This window comes from Phaethon lepturus, unplaced genomic scaffold, assembly GCF_000687285.1.
Source record: "Phaethon lepturus isolate BGI_N335 unplaced genomic scaffold, ASM68728v1 scaffold2765, whole genome shotgun sequence".
Taxonomy (NCBI): domain Eukaryota; kingdom Metazoa; phylum Chordata; class Aves; order Phaethontiformes; family Phaethontidae; genus Phaethon; species Phaethon lepturus.
In genome coordinates this window covers 33,206-49,908 of record NW_010540995.1, presented here as the reverse complement: position 1 = coordinate 49,908, position 16,703 = coordinate 33,206, and the positions used below count along the sequence as shown (strand labels likewise).

The 16,703-nt window shown below is 39.1% G+C and overlaps 1 protein-coding gene across 1 annotated transcript; it reads left to right on the top strand.

Annotated features, from left to right (window-relative positions):
• Window positions 1-1,259: 1,259 nt before the first annotated feature.
• On the top strand, window positions 1,260-15,418 carry SIM1 (single-minded family bHLH transcription factor 1). Its single transcript, XM_010287579.1, has 4 exons — window positions 1,260-1,267; window positions 3,506-3,671; window positions 11,014-11,419; window positions 14,688-15,418. Exons 1-4 carry the CDS (start codon window positions 1,260-1,262, stop codon window positions 15,416-15,418), a joined length of 1,311 nt encoding a protein of 436 aa, XP_010285881.1.
• The last annotated feature ends 1,285 nt before the right edge of the window (window positions 15,419-16,703 follow it).

The window sequence follows — 16,703 nt, the reverse complement described above, 5'->3', positions numbered from 1 at the left end:
TGGCTGTTTCCCATCATGAAAAGGTGGAGGTCTTCAATGTGTTTCCCTTTGCAAAGAAGCATCACTTTGGTCTTGTCTGGATTCAGTTTGATCCATCTGTTCTTCATTTAAGAGCTAATTTCCTGTAGTTATTCTGATGTTTTATAGTGATGATAGTTGCATCAGAAAATGAGATAAATAGTAGATTGTCAGCAACATACTGTTAGCAATTGAACACATGCCATATCACTCTCTCTCTCAGCAGTCTCATGTAGATAGATGTAGATTATATGGATCCCTGTGGGATCCTGAAGGTGAGGACCTTGGAGGAAGAGGCTCATATCCACCACCTTTTTTTGAATTGCATGTAGAACACAGCACTACTGTGTTGTTGGGACTGTGTAATAGAGGATTCAGGTGTCTGAGAACAGGAATCTGGAGATTACAGTTCCATGGTTGGTGGAAGTTTTATAAATTCCTCCAGGAAGTTGTCAGAATTTCCATCTGTAGTTTGTGTACCACTAGAAGCCCTGGTTCCTCTAGTTCTTTGCCTCACAGTGCATATGGATATATTCAAACATTTTAATTTCTTGGTGGAGCTTCTTCTACATCTGACATTGAGACCACAGGACTCTTCCTCCATGTTTTCTTTGCTATTTTTTTTTGAAACTCTGGTATTTATCTTGGCATGTTACTAGTGGCGTTCTGGTATCTATCTTGGCTCTTCTGAGGGGTAGCTGTGCTATGATAGGGTTGAGATGGTATTTAATCATGTTGCATAAATGTCCAGGTGTTTCATCTGCAAGGAGAGTGCAGATGTGTTCTTTTTCTAAGGGGAAACTTTGCATTCATCAGCAAGATCTTCAGATAGTTTTTTTCTTTGTTTAATGATGTAACTGTCTAAGCAATTGGCTGCAAATACGAGCTTGTGGTGTTTATTGCAACATGCGGTCTTCTGGGAAGGTGACTCCTTGCCCTAGTGATACCAAGGACTAAGAAAAGTAGCACATAATCACAGAATCACAGAATGATGGCACGTAAGGTTTTGGGCAGCCCTAGTTTGCCTATTTTTTTCGGATTCCCATGACCTAGAAGTGTTGTACAGTGTAGTCTCTATGATTTGAATGCTTGGCCCTTACACAGATTGTAACAGCAGGCAAGTAGTGTTGGAGTGACAGTCTGTGGTCTTGAATACTGAAGTGGTGTTTCTTCCAATTTTTTAAAACTCTTCCACTGACATGAGAAAGCAGCAGGTGGTTACAGGGTAGCATACACTAGAGATGGACAGGTAATGGCAGGAGTGCAGGGCTATGGGTTCTCCAGCAAAAAGGGAGGCAAAGGGGTTGATTGATAGGTTCAAAAATGAAACAGAACCTCCTTATATCCCTAAGGCTGTGAACAACTTATCTACTTGGTTTTGATTTGTTTATTTTCTGCATCTGACATTGAGACCAAAGGACTCTTGCTTTTCTTACAATCAAATTGTCAGGGGGAATGTGTATATCAGGATGAGATGCATAGTTTTTTCGGGACTGTTGATAATACCTCATGCTACTGTAGTAGTTAAATATGAAGCTTATTTGACTTCCTTTGTTTCTGATGTTTTGTATAACATAAAGATAATTTGGTAGGACCCAATTATGGAAACAGATGTTTTGCATGTCAAGCCAAGGTGTCTGGATGGAAATTCTGAGGGTAAGGTTGGGAAAGATTAATGATTTCAAAATATGTGGATAAGTCTTACCTGTCAAATAGGCCAAGGCAAATCCCTGTATTCAGATGCTTTCACTGTAGGCAGGATATTTGAAATGCAAATATTATAGCAGAGGCCTACCTCTATTAAAGCCAAAATTTGAAGAAATGACCTTGTTAAGAAGTAATTTTGCATTACAAAACATTAATTACAGTTGGCCAATCTCTGTCTGCTATGGGCTCGAAACAGTGTAGTCAGCACAGTTGTAATGTCAGCGACTCGTTTTCATATGTTATATATACATGGATACCTACACATTGTCTGCATTACCAAAAAACCCTAAGCCTCATCAACCAACAAGTTTATTGTTTATCAGGTGCAAAAAAACTTTAGTGTAGAACTGGCATTAATTAATTAGTCTGTTCTGCAGTTTTATCTGTGGCTGTTCAAAGACTCATCCTATTTAATTTACTTCAGTGATTCAAGTTTATCCTTCTACCCTTGACTTTTATCTGAAAGCATTTCAGTGTACTAAGCTGTAATATGCATAGGTTGTGGTGCAGTTCCTTTCTAAAAAATGTTAGACTGTCATGTCTTACATCAATATACGTGTGATTATAGAGCAAGATGTTGTTGCTAAAGCTGGGTGAACAATTTATTATTAATATAATTCATTAAGGATGAGAATGAGTCTTTAGGTTTGGATGGAGTATGACGTAATGTGTGAATGAATATGTTGTCTCCTTGACTGCGTAAACAAAACATTATTCTTCCCTTGCTCTCCTACTTCTTTGCTAATTAACACAAATTAAGAGAAAAGCCGTGAATCCTTCCTCTTTTCCTCCAGGTAGGTAGGTCAGGAAGAAACTCTTGCTTTGCTCTCTTCTAATAAATCGTTGTCAGAACAGGTTCAGTATATGACTACATGAAAGAGAAAAAGCTCATTTCTTACTCCCTCAGGTATCAGCAGAAATTCAGATGTGTGCAGAGGGGAGCAGTCTAATGCATATGCCCTCATTATGCGTACTAGGACATTGTGAATAATGCCAGTTTTCCTTACCTTTATGTATTCATCAGAAGGTTTGAAGAAACTAACACTGAACTTCACAACTGCCGTTATATTTAACTCCCCATAGAAAACCTCCAGTATTTTGTGAGTGTGTGTCAGGCCATTTAAATCACAAGAATTTTATTTATTTAGCTGTTTTTTCTGGCTGGTAAACTATTTGAGTGTAAGGAACTTAAAACGGAAGGAGAGACACTCATAAGACTCATAAAAGAATAAAGATTCAAAAATTTGCACAAATTGCCCGAAGCCTTGTAAACAATGAAAAATATAACCTTAAAGATGAAGTGTTTTTCACAAAAAATTAATTTGTTCAATTTACTTAGTAGTCTCTGTAGGCTATTATGTGCATCCTCAAACATGCATGAACACACACATATATACACACACATGGTAAGTTTGTAGTTGTACAGTTAAAAAAGTTTTGAGGAAAATGTATCCTATTTACTGCTTAGCTATGTGACCAACGCAGAACTGTAATATAAATCTCCGAAATTTCTATCCCATTGTTTTTATTACTGAAGAAAGTAGATCAGGATGATAACAGTTGGATGCAAAAAGCAATTATATTTTCAGGATAAAAATAGTGCTATTGTTTAGTAAGCTATACTACTTAAATGTATTAGGGGGGTATACTGGCTTGCCCTGGATGGTTTTATTCTTTTTCTGTAAAAATATCTTCCGTTTCCACCCCCCACTAAGAAGGAAGGAATGTTTCCCATTAAGATATGAAGTGAGTTTGTTTTTCACTTTTGCCTTTTATATAGGGATACTGAATATAAAGGACTACAGCTCTCCCTGGATCAGGTCACTGCTACCAAGCCGGCATTCTCATACGCAAATTCAACTCCGACCATAACGGATAATAGAAAGGGAAGCAAATCTCGCCTCTCGAGCACAAAGTCAAAATCAAGGACATCACCATACCCACAGGTAGTTGTCTTTGAAAAACAAAATTAAATCTTTTTGACTATCTTGATTTTGACTGGTATTTTACCCAAGTAATTAGAATGGGCCAAAGAACGTGTTACTCAAAGGGAATAAAGGACGACAGGTTATAGGATCTTGAGACAGGAATATGTTTCTTTAAACTGTTTCTAGAAGGCTGGAAACATTTATGTTTCGGCATGCATCATAAATCATCATCAACAACAATAAAAGCACAGGGCTCACAGTTAATGAGGAGTGGACAGAAGGACAAGTGAAAATGTTGGTTTTGAAATACTTGGTTTGAGAGGATTGTGAGTTTTGCCAGTTGAGAAAACTTGCTTTTTATTACTTACTTTTCAATAATTCCAACATATCTGGAACGTTGCCAGGTGTTTGATAGCTGTTTAATACTAAAATGTTAGTCAGGAGGATTGAGTTTTGAGGACGAAAAGCAACACGCTAGCTTGCTGAACTGGAACAAGAAAGCTTTTCTATGCACCAAGTTTTGAAAGGGAGAAAGCTCTAGGAGGTGGCCATTGGCATCAGTAGACTTTAATTTCCCTGATTTCATGTTCAGGCCTAATGTTAGGAACATGTCCTAGGAGAATGGACCAGACTTGACTGGGTCTTTAAACTGGAGCTTACCCAATACATTTACGCAACTGATTTCTCCAGACAATGTCACAACACTTGCATTACTGACATTGTCAGCTTTTTAGCTCAAATAAATCTGATTTGCTGAAATAACCATTATGTTTACTAAATAATGATGCAAGTCTTACAGCCCTTATTCCACCACAAAGTGGATATAAATGTATGCATTCGTGATGTAACATTGAAGAGCTATGTATTTTTAAAGAGTCCAGGTCAATATTTAACTGATAACGACCTTGATGACTACAATTTCTCTGCAGGCACAATGTGTTCTAAACTAACCTCTAAAAATGTACAATGTGAGCCCAAGAATCTACATCACTTCCTTGTTTTCCTTCTTTTTCCCCTCAAAAGTACAAAGGGTAAGAAATTAATTTAAATGATATCTGCATGTGGTACAGGGAATATTTAACCGAGTGCCTAGATATGAACTCAGATTCTTAATTTCAAGCATCTAATTTTGCTAGATATTGTTCTGGCTTTTATTGCTTAATCATTTGTTCACATGCATTTCTGTGGGTTGTTAAAGAAGCGTTTTTCTCTTGAATATGCTACACCAAACAATTGTAATAAAACTGCTTTAAAGAATTGGGAAAGATACCTACAACTAATTCTAAATTAGATTTTTAAGAATACTATCTTTGATTTACCGATTTTACCTTTATCTCTCCTTACACAGTTTTTTCAGAAGTCCTCATTTGCTAGCAGGACAATCCTAACTGTTATCCTTCCACATCAATTCACTTTCTGAAAGTGTGATTTTCATCAGTACCTCCTTATTCTCTCTGCCACAAGAAAAATTCCTGATCTAACAGAGATTAGACAACTAGAGACTGTTGGTTTATCAGGGATTGTTGTCTGAAAGCTCAGGATATTTAGTCCCCAGTTTCATTTTGCATCCTCACTACCAGCTGCCTCATAGTAAAATCAAAGATTTCGTCATTCAAAAAGAAACAGCCGTGCTAGTTGCCAATATCTTGAAAAATGGTCATACCGTTCATTGTGGCACATCACCACAAGCGACGCTGGCAGCTTGGCTTCACACCCCTCCAATCGTTCTCCACCACTGAATAAACTGTTGAAAGACTAAGAAAAGCTGTTGTAAAGAACATGCAGCAGGTGGTATGGCCTGTGTCCCTCAGTCTCCAGCCCACGTGATTTGCCACTCAGTTGCGGAGAATTACAGTGTGACTCAAAAACCACAGCTAAAAAGTGGGGGCATGAGTTTTGGCTTACATGGGAGCCTGGGTTTTGGTGGAGGAAGGAAGCGGGAAGTTTATTAGTAAAATAATGGCAGTGGGCAAAGCTTTTCTTAAAGTTAAAGGCACCTAGGAGATTTGAAATGTACATACTTTCCTTTTTTTTATTTCTTCTCTCTTTTTCCTTTTCCTCTTACCCTTTACTTTGCTTCACTCTTGAAGAGAAAAGGGAATCATGCTTTACTGGGTGATGACTGGGAACCCACTCCCTTGGCACCTCTGTGTCCCTAGGATAGCTACATGAGATGGGAACTGTAAAGACTGCGGTAATACATCTCAGCTGAATGTTTGCTACCAGGGCAAAAGGTGGATGTTTTGGCCACCTAAGAAAGTGTTAATGTTTTTTTTCCTCACATTTTATGAAAAAGCAGACATAGTGTAATACAGCGCTTGTAGACTCTTTAAGGAAAAACTGAGTTTGTTGAATTGTAGGCATTGGTGAACATCTGATTAACAGTGACTGACTGTAGTACAGTGGGCTAGTGGGTTCTGTGAAACCAGCCCCAGGGAGAGGAAGGGCAAAGAGAGAGGAGAGCAACACAGAATTCATGATACAGCTCTAGGACTTGCCCAAATAGCTTGAACAGTGCTCTTCTAGTTCTGCCCCACCAGAGGGGTAGAGAGCCGAAAGAGGAGGTGAGAAAACAGGAGAGGTGAAGGCTTGATAGAGATTTGCAGAGAAAGGAAGTTGTGTTGATATAAAAGATGCCTGTAGTCTTCCTCCATAGCAATAATCATTGTGAGGAGCTCCCAAAATCTAGCCCTGGACTTCATTTATTTTGTGTTCCCAAAAGCTAGCCCTGGACCTCATTTATTCTGTAACACAGGAAATAGCAACAAGATTGGAAAAACATTTTAATTGTGATCATCTGAACAACTGCTTTGGACTTTAATCTCCCATTAATGATGATTGTTTAAAGAAAATATTTAAATTTGTCTGTTGTCTGCCTCTAATGGAAATGTTTTATGGTCAGATCTGGATAAAGGTTTATTGCTTCATATCTCATTTTAGTTCTTGGATAAATATTATATATATATAAAACAAACACACACATACAAGTAAGGATGTACTCAAGAGCTGTTGGATGGAGGCTTTGGTGTGTCTTAAAGCATGCATGAATTTTTGGAAGTAATAACATTTTCTAGTAGGTGTATATTAATAATTACTAATTTAGCACACAATTAATTTTGGAGGTAAATTGATTTTATAGCTACTTTAAGCAGATAATCTGGATTAATTCTGCAGTCTACCCCTCTTTGGGCATATCACCAATGGGTAAAGATAACAGAATCAGGCTGAATTCTAGTCAGCTTTTTTTCTTTTCAATTTTTTTCATTTCTTCCTGTAGCCTAAAGCTTTGGCAACTTCCAGTGTACTCAAAAACAAAGCAAAACCTTCTTTTTATAGTAAACATAACTCCTGATCTGGTGAAGAGTCACCAGCAGTGGGGGTTATTTTAATGGACATGCTGTATTACTTTAATCTAAGCCTTTCACCATCTGTTCTGCCTATAACAGTGAATGCAAAAAGAACATATTTTACATTTCAGGATTACATTAGTAAAAAGTAAGATAAAAGTGATTTAAAAGCATGCATATGTTCTTAGTACAATGCAGCCAGCATCTGTGATGTTTTTTCTCATGGTTAAGACACAAATCAAGAGGAAAGCTGCTAATGCTGATGTAGTGAAAGTTTCTTATGGAAAAGAGGACTCTGAGAGGGTTCCACTATATATTTAATGTTTATAATGATAAAAACCCGAGTAGACTGCCAGAAAATTAGATATCTATAACATCTATTGTTTGGACATCTGGCACGGTGTGTGGAGCAGGCTGACGTTGCTGCGTACGACGGGACGAGTGCTCAGGCCGGTGAAACACCTGTAGGAATGAAGGGTCAGGCCAAAGAAACTCACCCGAGAAATATTACAGTTGTCTGCGGGCCTAAAACACTTCCACGGGCTCTCATAAAGTAAGCTTTTCTTAGACGTGGAATTGATACTTTCCTATTCCCTTGCCCCTTCAGCTCTCCTGAAGTGTTTTTTTGGAGTGAAAAGAGCATCAGTGATGGCCTATAGCCGCCTTCTGAGCCTGTGCTAACCCTGCTGGTGTGCTCTCACTGTGAAGGTGCACTGGGTTAGCACTCTGGAAGTAATTTCTAGTCTTTGGAGGTGGCAGTTCGGTTTCCATAAACCAGCTGGAGGACCATTTAATGTATTTATTGTCGTTTATGCCAGAAAATTCAGAAATCACATGAAGCGATTTCAGATGTTGCCTGTCTGAAGTTCTTTATCACGTTTAACTTCTGTCTGCTGGTTAAACTTCGTCAAAAACCCAAAAATAATAAACTCTGCCTGATAGGAGTCAGAAGGTGAAAATTAGCAGAAAGGAAAACATTTCTGGTGAGGTAGGACTGGGATTAAAAAAAAAATATTTTCTTTTCACTAATTTTAATTGACCATAATGTTCATTAAATCTGATTCTGTTTTCTAGTCTTTCATCACTTGGCATATGAGAGCTAATTCTGACTTGAGGGATAGTGTTTCCACTCCCATTTTAGCAAAGCAGTATCTCTGATCATCCTTCCATTTCTAGCCCCGTCAATGTATCATGCATGCCCGTACTTGCAGTCTCCACCCGTCAACATCAGACTCCCAGAAGAAGCAGTGGTAGGACTGCAGCGGCAGAGGCAGCCTTATGATGCCAAAGAGAGATGTGGTTATCTTTAAAGGGAATTAGACATATTTTTGGCCTATGTCTGCTTATGTTGTACCTTAAGAATAAGCAGTCGCATCAAACCTCGACGGACAATATGGACCACAAGAAATTCACTGTGTTAATTTAATTCTGTCCATGGCCTAGCAGCTGCTGCGGGTGAGATCTCAAATGATCATCATTTACGTCGAGTACAAAGAATACGCATGAAATATTGCTGGTCTTGACTACATGGTTATATGGCATTACATGGTGCATTTCTGATATACTGAACATATACCCTTTGAAATGTTTTCCCTTTCTTTAAGAAAAGTGCATGAAGGCCTGTGCCATTGAATCCTTTGTGGTTAGGTCCATGATTTAAAAAAAAAAAAAGGTGCACGTTTTCAGTTCAGTGAAGAAACCCCCTTCAGAAGAAGCTAAGTTGAACCCTGATGTCCTTAGAAACAGAGAACTAGTAGAAGAATATCTATTAGAGCTAAATGAAATTAAGAATTTTCAGTTTGAAAGAATCTATGGCATTTATTATCATCATAAACCGTGCGAAAAATGAAATTTCATTATATTATTATAAATGAATTTTCCTCATCCTCCTCATTCAAGAAATGCATACTATCAGTTTTGTATTTAATAAGAGAATAAATGAGCTTTTAATTTTTTTATAATTACATTTATGTTTATATTATCTTATATTTCAGCTTCACTTTTTAAATTAAAAAATCTAGTCTATTACAGTCAAATCCAAAAAGAGTGCCAAAATATTCTAAAATTAAGAACAGTTACAAAAGTAGTTTTACTTTTGTGAATTTCCATTTTAACTAAAATTTAATAGTTAAAATTTTCTTAGTAATTTACATTTTTTAACAAAAAGCTGAATTTTGTCTATATATTTTTGCCAAAAAATTTACAATGATTCAGTCAGTATTTATGAAGACATCTTTGTGACTAAGCAGTTTGAAGACATTATATCTGAAAGGATAACAGAAGTGTTAGACATTGTAGTTGGTCACATAACACTGTGATGGCTGAATAAAGTTCCTAGTCAATGTATGCTGAGTTACTGGCATTTAAAGTGGCTCTGTAACCATCTTACCTCCATTCAAAGTCAGATTTATCCTTTCATCTCTAAAACTTGCAAGGAATATGGTGGTACTAACTTGCTGGCCTCCTCTATATCTACTGGGAGGCTTTTTGCCTACAGGTATTCTGCTGACAACTAATAACAAAATATAATTGAGCTCTTCGAAGCCACGACCCTTTCTTTCTTTCCTTTAAATAACTTATTGTGTTAACAAACAGTATTCACAAATATGAACTGGAATACTGAAGAAATACCCAATTAAATGCCAAAAATGAAGTAGTTCCACTACTGATGTTGCACAGATGGTTTAAGTTTCCATAAGTCAAACATCTGGTCAGTACTTTCGATCGGTAAGTGCATAAAACCTTGATCCTGGCTGATAATGAGGAGTTTCATAGCAACTCAATCTAATGAAAAGGAAGGTAGGCTTATGTTTTCAGGAGAGAGGCCTAATGCATATTAAAAGAAAAGGCAGAGTGGGCATCTGGAAGGTGAGTGATGGAATGGGAGAATTCCAAGGTTTCATGTTGTAATACATTGATTTGTGACACAAGTGTGCAGTACTGAAGAGGTGAGCATGTACAGCTTTGGTCTCATCCTGGTCCATAATCATGGGTGAAATTGATTTAAAGATGTTCCATGGAGTCAGACAGCTCCAATAAATAAAAAGATTTAAAAATGAGATAGCTAAATCCCTAGGAGGTTTAATAAGCATTCTTTTTTTTTTTCCCCAAAAAGTATCTAAAAGTTTGAAACGTTCATTACAATATCTAGAAATTTGTGACATTTAACTTAACCCTTACTTCTCTCTAAACAAATGCTCATGTTCCTATCCTGTCTGCTTTTCCAACTGCCTGCTAGCTGCTGCTTCTGTGTTAGTAAGGCCCTGCTTAAGTCAGGGTACCAAATGCGCGCTCTGCCTGCTTTGGCTAGCAGTTACCTTTTCTGGCAAATAGTTTCTGGATTGTCCTTGTTACCACATTGCAACAGAGCTGTGATTTTTAGCTTCCTACCGACCTGCCATCACTTTGGAGCTTTACTGTGTAGTAGTGTTTGTAGTCCCAGGATCTACAGCAGAAGTTCCAAGATACCATTCTAGGTAAGAAAAAAAAAAAAGTCCAACAACAAAAAAAAAAAGAGGAAAAGAGAGGGAAACCTCAGAAAAAGAACTTGAAATACATTCAGTTTTGATTTGACATGCGAGAATGCTCCAGGAGCAATGTTATTTCAGTATTTTAGTCCCTTTTGAAAGCATTTTGCCAAGGAGTGTTGGAACACCGTTGCTGAGCATAAGCACTAGCTTTCAAAGCAATAAGAAAAACCTGGACATATTAAAAAAATATTGAATTGCAACATTGATGTTTCTGAGCCTAATATTACACATCATAAAGGAGATGGCTATTAAGGGTCGACATGGGATGTTTTAGACTTTCATGAGGTCTGTCCTGTCATCTGTGAGCCCATTACAGGGTGTTGTACAGGAAAGGACTGGGAGTCCAATCAGAAGGTGCAGACGTGTGGGCACACTGACAAAAAACGCCCTATCAAATGCATACTCTGTCCTTTCAGTGCAGTTACCTGCAGCTTTCAGCCCAGCGTGGTAATTTCTCTCTCTGCTGCTTCTCCTGTTTTGCAGTATTCTGGATTTCACACGGAGAGATCCGAGTCTGACCACGAGAGCCAGTGGGGCGGGAGCCCCCTGACCGATACGGCTTCTCCCCAGCTGCTGGAGCCCACTGACAGACCCAGCGCCCAGCACCACGACGTCTCCTGTGCCTACAGGCAGTATTCAGACCGCAGTGCTCTCTGCTATGGCTTTACACTCGACCACCCCAGGCTCACCGATGACAGACATTTCCATACCCAGGCCTGTGAAGGCGGCAGATGTGAAGCTGGCCGGTATTTCCTTGGCACGCCGCAGCCAGGGAGGGAGAGCTGGTGGGGTTCTCGTTCCGCACTGCCCCTTACTAAGTCATCCCCTGAGAGCAGAGAAGCGTATGAAAACAGTATGCCCCACATAACTTCGGTGCACAGGATTCATGGTAAGAGATAACGAGGATTTGCAGAAGTGGCACCATCTCAGATAAGGCAACAAAGCCATGACGTAAACATGCAGCTGTTTATGTGAGAGATAAAAAATGAGAGACAAAAAATGAGAGACTCTTGACGTGTGTCCTTGTCTCAGAGATCACATCTGTGGAGATGAGGAATACGTGCAATTCAAGTTGGGTTTGAGAGTCTGGCTTGTATGCAGCAAAATAAAATTTTGTTGTATATCTTTTGATCTGTGAAATTAAGGTGAAAATATCTGACCGATGAGATTTTAAGGATGATCTTAAAAATATAACAAAATTATACACTTGGTAGAAATGTGTTATTTATTTGACTTAAGATCAAACTACTTTGGGTGGAACATATTTAGCAGAAAAACTAAAGTTAATCAAGGCTCGATATTACAAAAAGAAACTGTTCTCCAAATGAATTTTTTCTCTGCACTGGTTATTACTAGATCTGTAAGATTTGCTGTTTATTTTTATTTAAAATTGGCATTTCAAAATAACATTTGCTTTTGCTTTCAGACTTTTATCCCCAGCTATAATTTTTAGCCAATTTGAGTCTCTCCGTCCTGAAGCCTTGCTTGTTGTCTGGCAGGTTGCAAAATCAGTCCATTAGCACATCTTCAGAGGCTGAAGCTGATAAAAAAAAAATCACAGTGAAAGGCTGATACTGGGTTTGGAAAAATCGAGAGGTCCTTGGGCTTAAAGGGTAGGCTGAGAGTTGAAAGACTGCAACTGACGCAAAAGTCGAAGTTCAAGGTTGTAAGTATAGATGCAGCATAAAAAAATTTTTTCTACTAAAATAGCTAATGCACAAGAGCTACTTGTGCCAGTCTGAAAATGAGTTTCCTTGAGGAGTCCTGTCAACCAACTCAACTGCCCTCATCTGTCAAAACATAGGTTGTAGCTAAAGAACGCATAAAAGCTAATTACATTAGTGCCATTCCATTGACTTGCAGAATGAGGCTTTGGAAACCAAAAAGAACTGTACTAGTTTACACCAATCTGAGAAAAATTGTGTTGAGATTAGAAAAATGGTTAAATAACAAGTTCTAGGAAATACCATTAGAGGAAAAATGAGGAAAGAAAAGGAGCCCTAAATTTTGCTATGAGGACTGTTCTCAGCTTTTCCTGTGAGAACACACCTCCTCCCTTCTGTCTGTTCTGTACTTCTGTCATACTTGTGTTGCTCTAGCTTTTTCTTCTCCAAAAAAGAGAATTGAGTGAGGTATGATAATTTTACTGGCAAATTCTATGCATGGTAATTCTTGTTGCACATAGAAAGAGAGTAATGTAGAAATATCATATGGAGGCACAAATACAAAAGTGTTAAATATTTATTCCATACTTTTATCAAGGATAATCAATGCAAATGGATAATATAATTTGATTTTAGTTTGTTCCTTGGTTTTGCTGTAATTCCAGGTGCTGGTATTATTTTCTTTATTGTATCAAGTCTTATATGATTCAGTAGGCCTTCAGTCTGCATGTAGCTTTGGGGAGCTGATGGGAGGAAGACCTGACATATTGGTCTTAGTTGAGGAGAAGAACATCTCAGCTTCCCTTGCAAATGTGCCATTTTCATTTAGACTTAGGCAATTTCAAACCTTGGCCACTCACAAATGATAGTTTTTTTGCCAATACTATGTGAACATTTGTGTCAGAGCAGTTTCTTTGGGCAGAAAACAATTTCTTCATTTTCTGTTCTTTTGTTGTATCTTCTGGTAGTTCTGGCTCAGAGCTGCCTTACAGTAATGACCATTAGCTGACCAGTATGGCAGGCCCTGGATATTGCATATAAGCCCATGCGTTTCTGGTCACTGTTAAGAAGTCTGGAACACTGCAGATATGGTCTGTGCAGTGATACAAACTGAGCATGAGGTTTAGAGCCGTGGCCAGCCAGCTGCCCAGCATGTCATGGTGTGCCTGATGTACCATGTGCTCTGGTGGCTGGAGCTCCTTTCCACTTCCACGCCCTGGCATTTTGGGCCCAGACCTTAAGAAGATGTGAAGGATAAAATTATGCTCGTGAGATACTCCACAGTGCAGTTCTGCTACCTACAAAGGGCAGGATATATTTATTACAAAAACCCATCACTGATTGTGTTATGAACTCTGCAACACAACGATAGTGGTCTGCCATCCAAAGAGATCTGTATGCCATGACCCAACACAGAACAGGGGGAGCTACTTGTGCCAGTCTGAAACCGGGTTTCCTTTGAGGAGTCCTGTCAACCAACTCAACTGCCCTCATACCCAAAGAGGACTTCCTATGTGCTGAGGCATCGTTAAGTAATTTGCGCAAGTCCAACACATGCCCTCCTGCAAGCACATATCTCAGCAAATCCTTTATCAAGCATTATTATATTGTGGCTTTAGTTGGTTGTTCAGGTGTGGGGGTCATTCACTTTCTTCCTAGTGAGGATTGACAGGTCTGATTCTATCCTTTCAGCTACATGCAAGCTGAATAACTTCTCTGAGCCTATGGGCCTTATTTTTTAGAGAGAGGTAAGAACATAGTTGTATTTTCCCATTCTAAAAGCAATATTTATGAGTTGGGATATGACATCACATTTTCCCAGTAACCCTGTCTAACAGCTATGGGTTCTTAAGCTTCTAAAGAAGAAAAACTGTGTCATTAATTCTGTTTATTTTTTGTTGTGTAACCTGTGTAAAGTCACTACAGGGCCACAAACTATTCTGCAATGCTTGCTTTCTTTGTGTTTTAGCTCCTAGAAAGGGCTAAGAAGACACCCTGAAGTCACGTACACTCGTAATTCCTTGAGATTTTTGTTTTCACCATGGTCCCAATTCACTCAGGCTTTGTTGATGAAAAGAGGTAGTGAGGGGTCAGGGGCCTGAACATTGGTGTCCAGGGCACTTTGACATACCCTAGGGCACCCTGCCTGGTCTCGTTGCTCCAAAAGATAGAGTGCCTGTAGTGGTGCCATACCTGCTGGGCCTATGCAGATGCTTGGTTACCCCAGAGCATCTCAGATGGCACTGGATGTCTGTGTTGAGGCGCTTAGACCTCTTCTTTGTATATTTTCAGCTGTGCTACTTGTGCAGACACTGGAAACTAGAGGTTGTCACCGAAAAGCAAGGGGTCTACCGTGGTCATTTTTGGTGACTGTTACGAGTCACTTGCCTCTGTCTTGGTTTTCTGTCTGTAAAATAATGTTCAGAGTACTTGTTCTTCAAGATTGCTTGCCTCCTTCAACCTCAATGCTTGTCCCCTTTCTCTCTTTCCTAGGGAGAGGACACTGGGATGAGGACAGCGTCGTTAGCTCACCTGATCCTGGCTCTGCCAGCGAATCAGGTGACCGATACCGTACTGAGCAATATCAGAGCAGCCCGCATGAGCCCAGCAAAATTGAAACTCTAATAAGAGCCACCCAGCAAATGATTAAAGAGGAAGAAAACAGACTACAGCTGCGGAAAACGACCCCTGATCCACTGGTCTCCATTAATGGCACAGGGAAGAAGCACGCTATCTGTTTTGCAAACTACCCTCAGCAGCAGTTGGCAGGGGAAGTCTGTCGCGTCCCAACGGTTGCCAACACTCCTCCCTGTGAACACATCCAGCAACAAGATGGAAAGATTATGAGCCCACATGAAAATGACTATGACAACAGCCCCACAACACTGTCTAGGATAAGCAGCCCCAATTCTGACCGAATATCAAAATCTAGTTTGGTACTAGCTAAAGACTACCTGCATTCAGACATGTCCCCTCATCAAACCCCAGGGGACCACCCAGCAGCCTCTCCGAATTATTACAGCTCCCACAGGCAGTACTTTGATAAGCATGCTTACACATTAACTGGATATGCCCTGGAGCATCTATATGACACTGAAACCATTAGAAACTATTCACTAGGCTGTAATGGATCACACTTTGATGTGACTTCTCACTTAAGGATGCAGCAAGATCCAGCACAAGGACACAAGGGAACATCCGTTATAATAACCAATGGAAGCTGACACTTTTTTTCTAAAAACTTTTGTGCTTTAAAAAATAACCTTTGAGATCTAATTGGAAGATATTCTATGTTTTCATGCCCTTGTCGTTACCAGCATTTGATATACCACAGTGCACTAGAAAGAATAACCTGAGGTTTGGGGAGATAAGTTAGTTAACACACATTACTTTTAAAAAATAAAAAAGCACTGGCATGCAGGGTTAGAGCGAGTGGAGCTAAACTCAAAGTTGGTGCCATGCAATGTCAGAAGGATGGAAGAGGTCTAGGCAGGGAGCGCTTGGGGCAGGCTAGCAGAGCATTTTATGCACATGGTGTTTAAGAGGTGGTTCTTTGGAAACGGTGCCAAGGGCAAACCTTCTGAACTGTGTGTGCCCCACAGGTCCCAGCCAACAAAACTGCTATGCACTCTTTTTACACAGAAAGTTGGAACGTGTTCCTTCAAAATGCGTCCTTCTGTGTATGTGATCTGTTTATTCCCTAATGGCCAAGTATGTTACGCTGCTCCATGGTATAAAACATCCATGGCCAACAAATACAAAATCAAAAAGGGGAGAAAGAAGAGAAAACTCCTCACAATTGTTATTTCCTTGTGTACTCACATGCATAGCTATTACATACGCTTGACTTGAAAGCAGTCAAAGGAGCAGTATCGTTATGATTAGTACAATCAAATATTTACTTCTACTGTATTTAAAAGAAAGATGGACTTTCTCAATATAGTTTTGAGAAATACATAGGGCTTGGTTGTTTTGATGTAGAGATGGGAGGTTGTCCTCATACTTTTGAAAGGTCACACAAGGTGGGTAGTGGAGTGAAATAGAGAAAATTGTCAGGAGAAACAGGGAGAGTAGGCTGGAATTAGGAGTGGTCCAAGATAAACACATTTAACCCTATGGCTATGTATGCCATTTAGGAATAATTATGAAATAAGGAAAAGTGGTTCCAAGTGGCCAAATAATTAAGAATTAATTTGAAACACAGAAGTCGGTCAAATCATAGAAATTTTGCTGTGAAATACAAAGGCAATTGCATAAGTGTAAAAAATATGAGAGACAAGAATAGACAAAAACTGTATGGTGGTTTGTCTTCTGTTTTGGAGTAAAATAAGAAAGTGTAGAAAATTGTAACTACTCTATCTGACATACAGTAAAGTAATAGGTATGACTTTGAAAAAGGGATATGCACTCTTTTCTTGCTTACAGCAGAAAATTTAATGAATATCAGAACATATTACGGATATCAAAATCAGTCATATGTACATAAAAAATTACTGAGGGAAATCAGGG

Bases quoted from the DNA above. Each gene is read 5' to 3' on its own strand.
- SIM1 (XM_010287579.1), top strand. The intron at 3,672-11,013 runs GTAGTTGTCTTT...CCTGTTTTGCAG, and splicing joins GGACATCACCATACCCACAG to TATTCTGGATTTCACACGGA. The intron at 11,420-14,687 runs GTAAGAGATAAC...TCTCTTTCCTAG, and splicing joins TTCGGTGCACAGGATTCATG to GGAGAGGACACTGGGATGAG.